General features: G+C 44.0%; 1 protein-coding gene across 5 annotated transcripts in view; it reads left to right on the top strand.

The window, feature by feature from the left end:
- fto (FTO alpha-ketoglutarate dependent dioxygenase) overlaps positions 1-15,148 on the top strand; it is a 121,284-nt gene that overhangs the window by 85,098 nt on the left and 21,038 nt on the right. Inside the window, exon 9 of one of the 5 annotated variants that reach the window (XM_042406675.1) lies at positions 5,952-6,035. The exons of the other annotated variants lie outside the window; for them this stretch is intronic. Within the exon in view, the coding sequence (XP_042262609.1) occupies positions 5,952-6,009 (58 nt within the window). The 3' untranslated portion in view covers positions 6,010-6,035. Of the gene's footprint in view, positions 1-5,951; positions 6,036-15,148 lie in introns of those variants that run through there. 5 annotated transcript variants of the gene reach the window in all.

The following is a 15,148-nucleotide window of genomic DNA, read 5'->3' on the forward strand; positions in this document are numbered from 1 at the left end:
ATTAGAGGGAAAATATAAAGAAGATAAATGGACAGTTTATTCCCCATTTTATCCAATTTCAGCACATTTTTTTCATTACAAACTCAAACCTTATAAAAAAAATAACAAAGTGAAATTGAGCCCAGCTTTTCTTTTTTTTTTTTTTTTTTTTTTTTCTTGCCTTCTCCAAAAGCTTCCCTGGCAGTTTGTCTAAAAGCCGAAATGAAACGAAGAATGTAATTAGAGGGAAGGGAAACTTTTAAGGGGAATTTCAGAATACCGAGCAATCAGAGCCTTAAAAGCAGCTTTTGGTCCCCCATCAGAGAGTCTCCTGCCCAGCCACAGACAGTGTCAGTACACAGAGTGTAACGGGCCCCCTTTCCATGGAGGCACACAATGTCTTACTGTTTTTATTCTACCTTCTATGGCTGTGCTTTGCTGCTGTCACACCTCCCTTATATTAACCTTGCTGTGGCTCTGGGATCCAAGAGGAAACCACAGTATACAGCCTTTCCCCCCACTGGAAAGACAGGAAAGGGAGTTGGAGTAGTGGGTGATGCGAGAAAAGTAAGATATAGAAAAAGAAGATCAGGTGTGTGAAAGGCAGAGACTGGGTGAGAGAAATCTATGAAAAAAAGCATGAAAAAGTCTGTTCTTTGGTTCTTTCAGGCCCATTGGCGAGGCTAAACAAACAGCGAATGCTTTGGAGAGACACATTAACTGTAACTGCCCTTGATCTGCCAGTGTTTAGAGTGCTGTCGGCACGGCTAATAAACACTTCATTTAGTTTTAATGGTGCCGGCGCCTCTCTGCAGCCTTCAAAAGTACCCTTTATTTGGGTCATTTACGGCTCTTCCTCGAGGAGCACCCAAGGGATGGCAGATCCAGTCCACATCTCTGTCTGCCGGAGCACTCCAGGCCTGGGGAAAATTAATAGGGCTATCTGGGAAAAATAAATAAGTGATGGGCTTTAGCCCTGCCAAACAGCCCTGAGAGCTTATTAAGGCAAAGTGAAGTGAGATGGGGCAGCAGAAAGAGAGATTTTAATATGAATTTTGCACCTTTTAATGTAGGGCCAGGCTCATTCTTTTCTCAGTTTCATCCTTTCTCTTTTTTTTCTCTTTTATTCCATTTCCTTGTGCACCCTCACCTACCTTCTTCTTCCTTTGCCTCCGTGTTTCTCTTCTACAGTAATTGTAAACACAGCAATTATGGATTGTGTGAGACTTAATTATAGCTTGTGCAGAGCCCTGGGGGAGCTCTGGCGGAATGCTGCGGCTGATAAAAATGCTAGCTCATCAGCACCCCTCCAATGGTGGCGAGCCCCAGTGAGAGTGGACCAAAGGGAGCCGTTCCCCCAGGGCCCTCCCAGCCGAAGGACCAATTAGTATTAGGCGGGAATTAATCTTAACGGGACACAGCCACTCAAACAGGTCCTCCCAAGGTGAGGAGGAATTAATGTGGTTGCCTTATTGGTTATTGCTGCTGTTGTTTTAGGTCGTTCATTGCTCAGCGCATAGAGCTTAGGTGTCTCGATAGACCAGATTGGCCTGTAGCTGACATGTGTTCTTCTGCACGCGCTGTGTCAAGACACGAGTTGGAGGAAGCTCCTGGATTAGAGAATAAACGAGCAAATCGAATCAGAGGAGAAAACGTGTGGTCTAATTTTTTGCTTTTAATGTCTGCTGCAGCTCCGTTTATTCTTTTCTGGAATGTTTTTACATAGTCAGTTGGAGAGGGGAAAAAAATTGAAGGCAGCAGCCTGTGAATTTAAGTTACTGCTTCTTGTATTTAGACATTCAAAGCTCAGCCCTATTGTCAGATCCCATCAGGCGGGGGCTCATATAGTGATCCATGCCCAGTTTGAGTATTGATTTCTGGGGAGCATGGCTCCATTAAGGTCCTGCCCGGGGGTGTGGAAGGGTCAGCAGGGGAAGTTGCGGGCTGCCGTGACCCCAGCTGCAGTTTACAATCGATTAACTCTGACTGGGAAGGGAGAAAGTCCTGGGGAAGTAAGCACAGGGCCCCACACGCGATTAGGCTACATTAGCCCTCTGGTCAGAGCTGTTCCAGAGGTTGCAGTAAGTTAATTAGCACTTTCTTATGATATCAGTGATGACAGGGATAAAGCAGCTAGCATTGATTCAGCTTTACTCCATTTCAGCCGTAGAGACCCACCACCAAAACACCCAATACTCCCAACCTCCCTCTTCACAATCGAGCACAAGATGCACGTCACTACCCGGAAACGATTAGTAAGCACTAACCTGTTATGACCGCTAATATGCTAACTAACTGTAAGTGTTGATCCAAATATTTAAAGCAGTGTGAAGTGCAATTTGAAATCTTTGCTGATTAGGTTGAGATTGTTGGAGTAAAAGGTCTTCCACTGTTTTATTTTGTTGTGTTTGCTTCTTTGACTTCTCAAAATTTAAAGGGTTCATGGATTTGTATATATTGCTTCTGACAGTTTGCGATGGTTTGATGAGGGGAGGTTGTTCTCTTACAATACCCATCCATATACAACTTCCCTCTTTGTATATGCAATTTAAGGCTTGAGATAGGGCTTCCTCTTTGACATCTGGATGCGTGTCCTCCTCATCATGTGTGTTTTTGCCTGTGACTGCTCATTGTCTGCCCCAGTTTCCTCAAGAGAAAACACAAAGAGCCTGCACTAATTTTCTTATTTTGGCAATTAAAGTGTAAAGGTGTCAGAAGCTGATCATCTTTGTCTACCCCGCTTACCGCCTAACCAACATCTCGTCATGTCTCTCCAGTAATCCCTTTGTTGTTTGCCTGCCATTTCCTTTATTTTGCCTCCTGCTCTGTTCTTGTCATCCGTCTTTACTTCTCCATCTTTCTTTCTCTCTTGCGCTACATCGTTCTCTCTCCTCTGCTGGTCTCACAGTACTCCCTTTGTTAAATGAAAGGTTTGCCAATGGATCACTCACGCTCTTTGTTCTTCCTCCTTTGCAGTATGCTGCTTTCAATATTGTTTGTTTTACCAGCAGCTAAACTGCAGTACACCTTCTTTCTCTCTCTGTCTGTATCGCTCCATCTCCGTCTGTCTGTTTTTGCTTGGGGCCCAGCCATGCAAGTGAACAGCGACAGATGAAGCACCTTGTCTGTCAACAGTGTTGGAGGGAATTAATCACGACTCAGTAAGTGCTCTGATGAGGATTCAGAGATGCTTGTTAGAGATAGAGCCATCAGGTGTGTCTGATCCGTCATGCACTGACAGCAGCCTCAGGCAGGACACTGAGCCAGGTATTAAGGCCTGTTTAGGGCCCAGTCCTGCCCTCAGGTGCTAGTGGTCATGAGCACACAGGACTTAAAATTAACACCCGCCAACCCACCAACCCACCAAATGCAGGTTAAAATTAATTATGGTGGGTAGTGTTATCAAATTGCAATGTCTAAAACAATGCATCAGATCATGCGCACAGTGTCCAGCAAACCTGCTATTCATTCATATATGACACACTATGGGCAACAGATTTGTGGGAAACATATATTGGAGGAATGGCTCAGCACAAAAAATGTTTTTGTTTTGTTTATTTCTTTGTACATTTATGTTATAATATAGTTATAATGTGTAAAATTATGTGAAAACCTAATAACCAAAAATTAAGGTAAGCCACACGTATTAATATACACACACTAAAACACACGTACACATTCTCGTATGTAGAGCACAGTGCCACTTAGAGACAGACAGACACAAAACATTTGTGCACCTCTGAATATTAGTGGCTATATGTGGCCATGTCTTCACATGCCAAGGAAGTGCCTCTGCTCCTTTGGAAAGCCAAAGTGTATGTTATGGCTTTGTGACAAATCTCTGACATGACACACTAATCAGATAAGAGCTCAAACCCGAGGCCAGAGAGGGCCACTGAGACAAAAGAACAGGTTGAAAAATAATAAATACCTCTAAAATGTTACAAATTATAAGTGCTCTGCTATTGAGGGAGTCTATATGATCTGCTCTTTGTGTCTGCGCCCAGTTGCACATTCCTCAGGGTAATTTACAACATGGCTCCGAGCAGCTTGTTTAATTTCGGAGCCCAAATGAAAGCGTTTGCGGCATATTGGCATATTTTTCTTGTTAAGCAATGTTTAAGGTAGAGATAGACACAGCAGTAATTGCTGGTTTGACTGAGAGTAGGAGTTGAGTTAGCAGACATCAACACTCCCCCTGCCTTGGGTAGAGAATGAGAATAAAAAGATAATGTTGCAGATAAAGCATGAGAGAGGTATGTCATTTGCTTAACTATTTCACAGTTGGAGAACTCACATGGATCCTGCAGAAGATGCGAAGTAGATTCGAAGTACGAAGGGAAACATTTGAGCAGAAGAAGATAAACAAGAAAGCAAAAAAAAAAAAAAAAAAATAACTGGGACAGAAATTAAGAATGAGGACACATCAGCCTGTAATAGCAGTAGCATAACAAACACAAGCCAAAATTAGTCTCTCACAATAAACTGACAGGGGTATAAAAACAAGCCTGCGTACATGATGTGAGATTATAATGAGGCATTGATTGTTTGTCCTCAATTTCCATTTCAGTTCCCTCTCAAATTGAAGGCAGACACTTGTAAACAGCCATACCTATGTCTTTGCTGTTCTCATTAGCTTTTCTTTTTATTTTCCCCACACGTTGTTGAGCTAGCGGATCTAGATGAGAGAGCCGTGTCACTTCCTGTTTGCGGGAGTGCATCCTGTTTTCCTGACCATGTTCTGGTCGTCTGTTCCCGGGCTGGTGTTTATGGCCTGGTTTGCAACCATCTGAATGTAGCAGCGAGGGTCCTATGGGATGTTTGTTTGTACTGTCTTTTATTATGCAATTTTTTAAACTGCCATTGTGGCAAGACAGGAATGTGCCATTGCTTGTTGTTGGCTGCTAGAGTGAGAAAGCCCAATTACCACGGGATCCCAGTGCCTGGTTGTAGTTGTAGGCTGGGCTGTGAGTGTGTGTGTGTTAGGGTGTTCTGGTGAGCAGCTGTCCCAGGCCTCACTGGCAGTGATGGCAGGGGATGTCTATGGTTGTAGCGGTGACAGTGAGGAGGAGGAAGAAGCAGACAGGCTTATAAGGGACTTCGTATGTGTTTTGTGCTTCCACCTTGGTTCTGCTCAGCAGCCAGCTCTCCCTGTCTGTCTCCCTCACCACTTTTAACTGCTGTCTGATGTTGTAAAATCTTGTATGCGAGTCTGCGACTGAAGTCGTGCGTGTTCCTCCCAGTTTACACAGTATGTGTGGCCAATTAGAGCTGGGGTTATGAGGCAGATGTATGGATTATAGTCTATTATTCCTTCTTCCCTAATGTTGACCATTAACTGCTGTGTCATTAGTTACTTTACCAACTGTGGTGGCAGCACAGGAAGGCACACAGTCTGTCTTACACATTTCTCTGTGGGTACATGGCACGGGACATGAGAATGTGCCTGCAAATGGTGACAGTATTCTGGGGAATTTTAGTAGAGTAAACCAGGAACCACATTATATTGCTGCCATCTAATTAAATGAAAACAGCAAGTAAATCAGCTTTATTTGAAAATTGTGCTTTCTTACATTTGAAAATACGCGTTGTGGACTTGTTTGTCACTGTTAATTTATCTTTTTTTTTCTCAGGGATGTACAAACCTTCAATTTGACAAAAGAAACAGACATGTATGAATTGTGAGATTTTCAGTGTCGCTGCAGTGTTGTCGTAGTAAATACAACAGTAACCTGTGCATGATTCCACTATTCTGCTGTTCCACTATGGGCACTGTGTTGTATGCGACGCAGCATTGACTTGCTGTCTGTCTGTCTCATATCCAGTGTGGCAGCGTAGTGAGCGGTGTCTAATGGAGCCTCTGATGAATAATGAGTCCATACACTGGTAATGTTCTGTGCCGAGTAACGGCTGCATTGGTTTCTGTCCTGTTAACTCCACTGGTGTAAGATTGATTGTGGTGTGCTCCACAGTCATACAAAGACACTTCATTGCTTGGCAATGAAAATAAAGCTTCTCCTACTGAAATGAAGAGCAATGGCACTGGGGCAACAGAGGCAGACCAGCGCCAGGCCTGGAGACAACCACAGCCCCGTGTCGCCAGCATGAGTGAGTGACACACCATGAAATAGGCACCGCTCCAATAAGACTTATTTGTTTACACATTGCTTTCTGCCAATTGAGGTGTGGCAGAGTTTGTTATTTTTGCCTTAGTCGAGATGAACCTTAGTCGCCCCGATTAGCCCTCTCACTTTACTTAGAGATCCTCTACCAAGACTCTCCTTCAAATTACACTTGACACTGTGAAGAAACATCTAATAGAAGTGTGTAATGGGCTCTGATGACAAACTACACGGTTGGAAGACCATGTAATCTCCCCGCAATTAATTAAAGTGCGTCGCGCATGTGTGTGTATGTGTGTGTGTATGTGTGTGTATGTGTGTGTTAGGATTTTTTTCTTACTCCCTCTCTCTCACACCCACCCTAACCAGATGCCAAAAAATAACTGAAGTAACATAGCCTGTCAACAGTAAAAAATGAAGACCCATACCCTAACAAAGAAAGGTACTTAGAGCTGGCAGAGGGAGGCAGATGCAGGGTTATTTGTGCTCCAGTGCTTCTCAGTGTCCCGGTAAGGGTCCTCCACAGCTCAACATCTGTACCTCCACCCGCCTAATTACCCACAACACCCCTGCCCAACCGCTTCCTAGTCTGTCACCACCTCAAAGCTCGCTGGAGAGGAGAAGGAAAAAGAGAAGGTGAGAGGAGTGTTACTCCTCGCCGGTCTTCATTGTACAGTTTCACCGTACAGTATAGAGTTTTTTCCCAGTTTCGTTTTTTTCTGCTTCAGGGGTGATTAGTTACAGTGTTCGACTGTACTTTACATATTGTAAAGTGAGCATTATTGTATGCTGTAATTGTTTATACATAGCAGTAGTATGACTTTTACCTGAAATGTTAATTCTCACTGATCAGAAAACCATATTGAAGGAGGTGCTCACTCTCTGTCTCACTCCTGCTCCTCCTTATCCATCTCTCCACATTGTTCTTGCGCTTTACTTTTGTTATTTATCTCTTTATTTATTTATTTCCCACCACAGTATTGATTCGTAGACAGAGAACAATTAGGGCCATTTTGCAGATAATTCCCTTGTCTTTACTTATTTTTATAAGTAAATGAGAAATTTGCCATGCTTTATGTAAGTTTTGATGGGAGCTATCAGTTTGGAGTTGCTTGTGCCATTGATTTGATTAAAGGCATTATCCATTGTCTAATGAGTTTTACACATGGCTGAGTGGTAAATAATCACCCAGTGATTTCTGACCCAGAACTCTTCTTCACACCCCCTCCTCCTCTCATTTTTCTCACTTTCTCCCTTTCTCACTCTCTTGGAGCGGAGGACCAGACACTCAGTAGTTCACAGAAGAGGTAACGGAAATCAATTGAGACCATGATTTGAAGAGTTTTTTTTCTTCTTTTTTCCCCCAGCTCAAGTCAAATTGATTCCTTTGCTTGTTTTGCTTTAATATTCATTTTAGGTAAGTGTTGAGTAAATGTGCAGAGAATGAATATGAATATTAGGTGCCAAGCCTCTTTGCATGAGATCAGTTTTGAAAACTATAAATTTTACCCAGCTGAAAATTGTCTGACAATTAAAGCGTGTGTGTATAATAAGCAGTGTCTCTATTGGGTGTTTAGCTTTATCGAGCCTGTCTGGAGATGGAACTCATACCTGCTGCTCTGTGAATTGCAGCACATAAAAGATGGACTGAATATGTTCCCGGGGAATATTGCCCTCTCCAAAAGACCAATCCATCTTGCTTAGGGAGGCAATCTTAGGTGCGGTAGATAAACTAATATTTGTGTATAACCTCAGTCAGACAATACAAATGATCGGATGATTTTTCATCTCCTTATGCATACAGGGAAATATGAAAAATTGAGGTTTAGGAATATTTGCAGGGTCTGTGAGGCGGCTGGCTGGGCTGCTGAGTGCCCTGGGCCACGCTCCTCACCAACGACTGCCGAGTGAAGAGTGATGAGAATATTATACCCGTCTGTTTCCCGTCACTCCCCATCCTCCCCTCCTACCTTCTTCATTCTCTCCTCTCACCACACTAATTCATATGGCCACAAGCTGGAGAGACAGAGGGAGTGAGAGTGGTAAAATGAAAGAGAGAGCGGTACACAGGCCATATTTGACTTTTGCCGTCTGACCGCCACCCATGATTGACAATCATGGTCCTTTTTATTGTCCCTCGCACCCTCAACCAACATCCACTCCACCACCGCCAACTTCAACCACATCACACACTTTCTCCATCCTCTGACCCTCAGCTTCCACACTGCAAACAAAAACTTATTGGGTTAATCTGCTGGTGTTACTGGGCCAAACTTTTCATCACGTTGGGGAGCTGATGGGGAGGCGGGGGCATAGTGTCATCCCTAGTGTTGAAGTTTTGTCATAGTGGAACTATGAGGCTACAATGCTAATATTAAGAGATATTATAAGATAGCATCAGAGATAGCATCTCAAATCCCAAATACCAAAATGTAACTTTTATTCATGCAGCATGTATGGTAGGTTTAATGTATATACAAATTACAGAAATACCTTCAACAACTGGCTTCACTTTATACTAGGTCTTTTTTATAATATACAGCCCTTGAGAGTATGTATAGCAGGAATTCTACCAATATTGGTCAGGAAAAGGGCATGTTTCGCTATAAAACAGTGCATTTGGTTCCTTCCAACAGCCTCTGGCGTCCCTCTCTATCCTTCTTCTCTTCCTTGGAAAAAAACTGCTGAATCCCACAAAATCCTGCCATCAAGTGCAATTCCCCTCACCACCACCCCCTGACATGGAGATGGTGACATTTACCCCCACGCTCCCCTCTCCTCCTCCCCAGGTTTGGGAATTTTTATTTTTAGTTTATTGCATCGCCTCACGCTGAAGCCTCCATGTTTTCCCTTGAAAACCTTTCTGTTTGCTCTCTATATTTCTGCATTATCTGCCTTTGCCCTCTGTTTTTCAATAGGTCCTTTTTCTCCCCCTTTTTATTTCATTTTCTCCCCCCCCCTCCTTTCTTGCATCTCCCGTTGTATCCCTCTCCCATTCTCTCTCTTTCTCTCGCTCTATATTTTAGCCTTACTGCGGTGAAGAACTTCTCCCCTCCCCTGTTCATGATAAATCAGGGGTCTGAGCGCTGGCACCCGGTCGGAGGCATCAGTCGCGAGGCTAATGAGATAAGCGGTGCTCATCTCTCGCCCCTGTATGGAGATTTATTGGGCCAGGATAAGCAACAAGCTAGCCATCACTCTCAGCCAAATAGACTCCCCGCCTGCATGTGTTTATTCTTATTGCACTGCCACGACCACTGCCGCTGTCAGGGGTGGAGTAGCCCCCGGAGGCCTGCTCCGTGGTAGAGGAAGCCTAGCCCTGCTCTCTGGATCATTACCTTCTATTAGATCAAGAAAACAAGCCTCCACACTGGGGCTCTGAGTGACACTGATGGTCCAATTTCTCTCTATCTCTGAGGACCACATAGGCATATATGAAATAAGATTATTGTATATATTGGCTCCTCACATCCAAGTGTCAACGGTGTGGTCTTTCTTTTTTTGAATTTGCAAGCTCTGCTGTTGGTGCATCTCACATAATAAAAAGTTCATAATTATTCACATACCTGTCTCAGATAAACATGTATTTCAGTAGTGGGGTCAAATGTCAAGGGGCATTCAGGGGCAAGTCATGTTTGGAAGGATGTATTTGAGGAATGTGTGATCTTTGAATTTTCAGACAGTCTCTATCTAAACATCCATGCTCTTTATACTGTAGCTCTTCAAAACTTTTGGGCTAACTAGCTGGTTCTACATAGGCTACAAGTGCACTTTGCTCTCAGGCTTTATAGCTAGGCTAACTTTTGAAAGAATAAATAAATCAGTCTTCCATTTACAAATGAAAAGTTGAATTCAAATGCAAATAAATGCACCCATGCTGAATTAAAACACTCTTCAGTCTTACTTGGTCTAGTATGACCAGTAGCTCATGGTGGCTCATGCTAACTAACATTAGCGAACATAAGCTAGATATTGATGTGTAACTTACTCAATGATGACTCTTCTCTACCGGTTCTACTGTTTCAGAGTGTGACAGATAAATGTTTCAATTGTTTTATCACAAAAGTAAAACAAAGTAAACACCCTATCTCACAGATTGCAAATGGTGGCGATTTCATGTTTCACAAATGATTGTCTCACAAACTGCAGATCAGTTTGTGATTTCTATAAGGCTCTGGCATGCTCATGCACGGGTGCCAAGTATGGAGTTTTTTTTGATTGTCGAAACATATCAAAATTAACAGGAGAGGAAATTATCTCATGTTTCCAATCACAGCTTGCATGTCGCAAATCTGTAAACCAACTGGCTTTGAAAACAATTGAAGGGTAATTGAACGCCATTATCCTTTAAGTGCCACATGTGGCCACAATGGCCACTGTTCAGCAAAAGTGACATCGTCCCACTTTGACTCCTCTTCTCCAGCTGCTTATGACAGCATTAATTTCAGGCGACCAGCAGTCTAACACATTAACTGTTGCCCGGCTGGTGTCAGAGAGCTTCAGGCCAGGATGTGCACACCCAGCACCCGCTCATCCCTCCACTCCCTCCCCAGTGCCACAAAAACATATACTCCACTCACCCAACAAGTTCTCCACAAATTGCTTTTACCCTCCTCACCTCATGAGAGTACACATGCACACACAAACTTAAGCCTGGGTGGGGTAGCGGGGGTTAGTTTTTCACCACTCAGGTTATATTTAATCATGGCTGGCGGATGAGGAGGCTTTTCTCTTTATGAAAGGTATTAGAGCAGCACTGTGTTTTCACTCAGCTTTACACTCTGCCCCCATGCTTTTCTTCCCCTGACCTCTGTTACCATGTGCCAGGGAGGAATTTGATAAAGTGACACCGGGCCCCCACTGTCTCTTCCTCTCTCTCCATCTCCCATCTCTGTCTCAGATTCTAATAGTGCGTCTGGCAGGTCTGGTCTGCCTCTCATCTCATCAATGGGGTCACACCTTTGGGCTGCCCTCACTCTCTCTCCACCAGCACTTGCCTTGTCATTTATTTTACTGCTGAAGTGGCCAGCGAACCGGCAGGTCTGATTCAATCTCCTACATCCTGAGGCTGATGTACCGGACAGAGCCTTCGCCGCCTGTGATACAGCTTGCAGGAATGAAGAGGGGGCAGGGTTTTACAGCAGGAACAAGAGGCGCCCCGTGTCTTGCAACTTCCTGCCCTCTGCTCATCCTTTGCTCTTTCCTCATTGAACCTGAACCTTCAGGGAGGATTTTCTTGCGCCATACATTGTTAAAACACACTTTCGTTAGCCGAGGAATCGCTCTCTGACAGAATACTGTATCATTCAACTTTCCCTCTGCATCCTTATGTGACTTACCCCAACCCTAGTTGATCTGTACTACTACTTAAGGGCCCCATTCTCTTTGATCTAACTAAAGTTACAGAGGGAAGTGAGAAGCATTGGGAAAGCTCCAGCAGGGGGGCTTACATGCCCTTTCAACACTTTGAGAAGCTGGGGATACTCTCCATTCTGCTTCATGTTGCACCCAGGGACTCCCCCCACTTCACTAGCATGCATCAGCAGACACTTGGTCATTAGGTAGATTGACAGTGATTGTCTGGCCTGCAGAGCTGAGGCAGCCTCAGCTCAGCTCAGATGCCTGCTTTGAAATGCACACATATAGATTTTGTGTGGGTGAACAGAATTAACAGAAAACGTTACAAGCGAAGGTAATCGATAATGGTGTGAAAGATGCGGCGGACAGTGTGGAAATCACATTTTGGACAGGTTGCTACTTCATAATTGATTGGCTGTAGCTTTAAGCTGCTGCTTTTTTTTATTCTTTAGCTTTGGGCTAACGGTCAGTGCCTCACTGCTACTCATGAATCTAGTACTAAAGAAAGCAAAAGGTGAAAAGGGTAGTGTAGATGATGGTAGTAAGGCAAAAGTGAGGCAGCCCTTGAGTGTGATTTTCTACCCTATACAGAACGGCTGTTGTTTTCTTTTCCATTGCTCTGAATTCATGTTGCCCTTATTTCGAGAGAGCAGAGAGGTGTATTATGTGGGCTGTGTGAGTTGGGCATGTTGAACAAAATCCTCCACCATGTAAAGTACCTTTTCTGTTAGACGCAACACAAAACGCTGGTGTACAGTAGTTGTTGTTCCTTGACTTGTAGCACATCGTTGATAAAGTGAACTTGCCGATTTGTACTGTATCTGTAGTTGCTCTGTGCCTCCTGTAAGAATTTACAGGCTCCATTCCCATTTGGGAATGAGGTCAAATTCATAAGATCTGACTGCTCTGGTCCAAACTGGATCTGACTTCTGTAGTTTGCAAGCATCCTTGCTGTCTTCTCATATTCCTGCATTAGTTTCTTTCCCCATGTGTTTTTTTATGTGTGTGTCTGTATGTGTGCACATGTACATTCAGGGAGGACAAGAATCTTGAGGAGGTTGGGGACTGTCCTCTATTATTCATTAGTGGAAATGAGTGAGAGGAGCTGGCAGCATCTGTGGACTTATTGATCCTGTCCTCTGGTTTCGTGCCTCACCTCCGGAGGGGGTGGGGGGTGTGGGGCTCAATCCAGATGCACACCTCTTCTGTGGAGGCAAGGGAACATGCCCAGCCCACTATTTCTTTGCTCTGACTGGCTGGCCACCTGGCATTGAGACCTTACTGTTTCATTGTTTTGGGTTACAGTCCCTGTTGTGCCATGGTGTAGAGATTGACTCAAGTGTCATAACATCTGTAATTATACAAGATCTGTCACTATTTTTGGGTGAAAAACTTCAATTCAGGTGATTTTCCTGTTTTTCCTTTTAGTAAATCATCAAATGATGCCCTGTGGGTTGACAGAATTTAAGGTATTTTTGGATTTGAACCATAATCGTACAAATAACTGTCACTCTGCAAACTAAATCCTGAAATGTTTGCATTAGGGAGATGGTGAAATGCAGTCATTTTCCCTGCCTTTGTGGCTTTATGTCGAGATTCATGTAGATGTGTATGAGTACCGTAGGATGTGAATTTTGGAAACTGCCAGACAAATAAAATGTTGCAGTATAAAATGTTGAATTTTTATAAAGGATGTGTAATGGCCATTAGGCAAAGACCCGCAGCTGGCCCGTTGACCAAATACTATATCTGAGCCATGCAGAGGCCTCTCTTTCCTTCTCTGTATACCCCCACCCCACCCATTTTACTGCCTTACTGCACAAACGCAAGCAGGCTAAATTAGGCCGGCCCCTTTTTAATACCGCAGAGAAGGGAGAAGCAGCCATTATGAATTATCCTTAATTACAGCCATTTCCTAAACTAATAAAGCTGCTAAATCTTTACTGCAAAGGTTAGTTTACCCAGCATGCATAAAAACCGCGGCATGTGTGTGCATCTGTGCCTCTGTCTGTGTGTGTGTGTGTATGTGCATGCACATGTAGGTGTGCCAGCTCATGCATTCAAGCATACATGCTGGTGATTGGTGTGTGTAAAGAGTGTGTGCATATGTGTGTATGTGTGTGTATGTGTGTGTGTGTGTGTGTGTGTGTGGGCACAGGAGAGCTGGCTGGCTGGCAGCACCCATAGTCCCATTAATTTCACGTGGGCTCCCTATCACCAGCCACAGATGCCTATAGACACGTAAATGAGTCTCCAGCGAGCGGTGGGCCGCCTCAGCCAGCCAGCTCGGGCCTAATGGGCTGGAAAGCCAGCGTATGTGACGGCAGGAGATGAGGGCCTTATTTACACTGGCAGACATTAGTGGATGGACGCTGATTCACTGATTAACACGTCAGCCTCCCCACATCCTCCTCCCCCCCTCCATGCCTCCAGCAGTTCTCTTCATCCCTTCCCTCTCTCCCTTCAAACATTTACACTCATAGTTACACACATAAATATAAACAGAGAAAAACATCCATATCCACTACCCCTATATTCCTCCCTTTTTTGTTTTTTCCCCCCTTACTTCTCTCCCTCCAACTTATACCAATGCATATGCCCATACCAGTAGACAAATACAGTACACACCAAAAGACACTCAGTCACACACAAATACACAAACCATTGTTGGAAATGCATGGTGGCAGGCTGCTGAGAAGGGGGAAACCATTTGTGAATGATAGCTCCTGTGGAAAGATAATGTTTCTCATGCAGCGCCGAGTGAGGCGCTGATGGAAGAAGATGACTTTTTGAATGGTTAAGTGGGTAAACGTTAGATCACGGCCGCAGCGCTCCCATTCGCCTCACCCACCATCAATCCCTCCCTCTCCCCTCTCTTCTCTCCCTCGCTCTGCCTTCCTCTCTCTCTTTCCGTCTACTAGATTGTTTATTGAAAAGGCACGAGGAGGCCGCCGATAAGAGATGCAAGGCTAATGCCATGATTTGTGTCAGTCACGCCGTACAATTTGTTACAATCGCGACACTTATCACAATATAATATGTTTATTCTGGTCAATTAAGTGGCACAGGAAGGCTTCTGCATTTGAAGTGTCACATTCAAGATGGGACGGGGTGAGGGCGATCAAAGGAAATGGAACTAATCTAATTGTACAGCATCTCACGCTGCTGCCTCCCTAACCGTTGCCATTGCCAGTCAGCCTATGAACTGATGTATTGTGGGATAAAAGAGGGGACATCAGTGCAGGTTTACAGATACAGAGACGGCCAGGTGTAGATTTTGTTAAATGAGCGTGTGCATGCATACACAGACACATAGGGGCAATTGTTGGAATTATATGCACACTGTAACCCAGTCTTTTTATTTTAGCATTTGTGGACTTACTACACAAACAAACAAACATGTTCATGTGTTCATTGGCACATTTAGGCTTTCAATTCACTTTACCACATACAAAAATACACCAACACATAAATATGCTTATCATTGATATGCTGCATAAACACAGAACATCTCTTGGACTTTTTTAGGCCTGCAACGCGCTGTACATATTCACACACTCACATACACATACATATACAGCACACACACACACACACACACACACACACACACACACACGCACTCCTTAGCACATAATAGGACAAGTATGACAGAAATGCAAACAAGGTGTGCACAGTAAGTGCGCAAA

The sequence above is a fragment of the Thunnus maccoyii genome, chromosome 1, assembly GCF_910596095.1.
Source record: "Thunnus maccoyii chromosome 1, fThuMac1.1, whole genome shotgun sequence".
NCBI lineage: Eukaryota > Metazoa > Chordata > Actinopteri > Scombriformes > Scombridae > Thunnus > Thunnus maccoyii.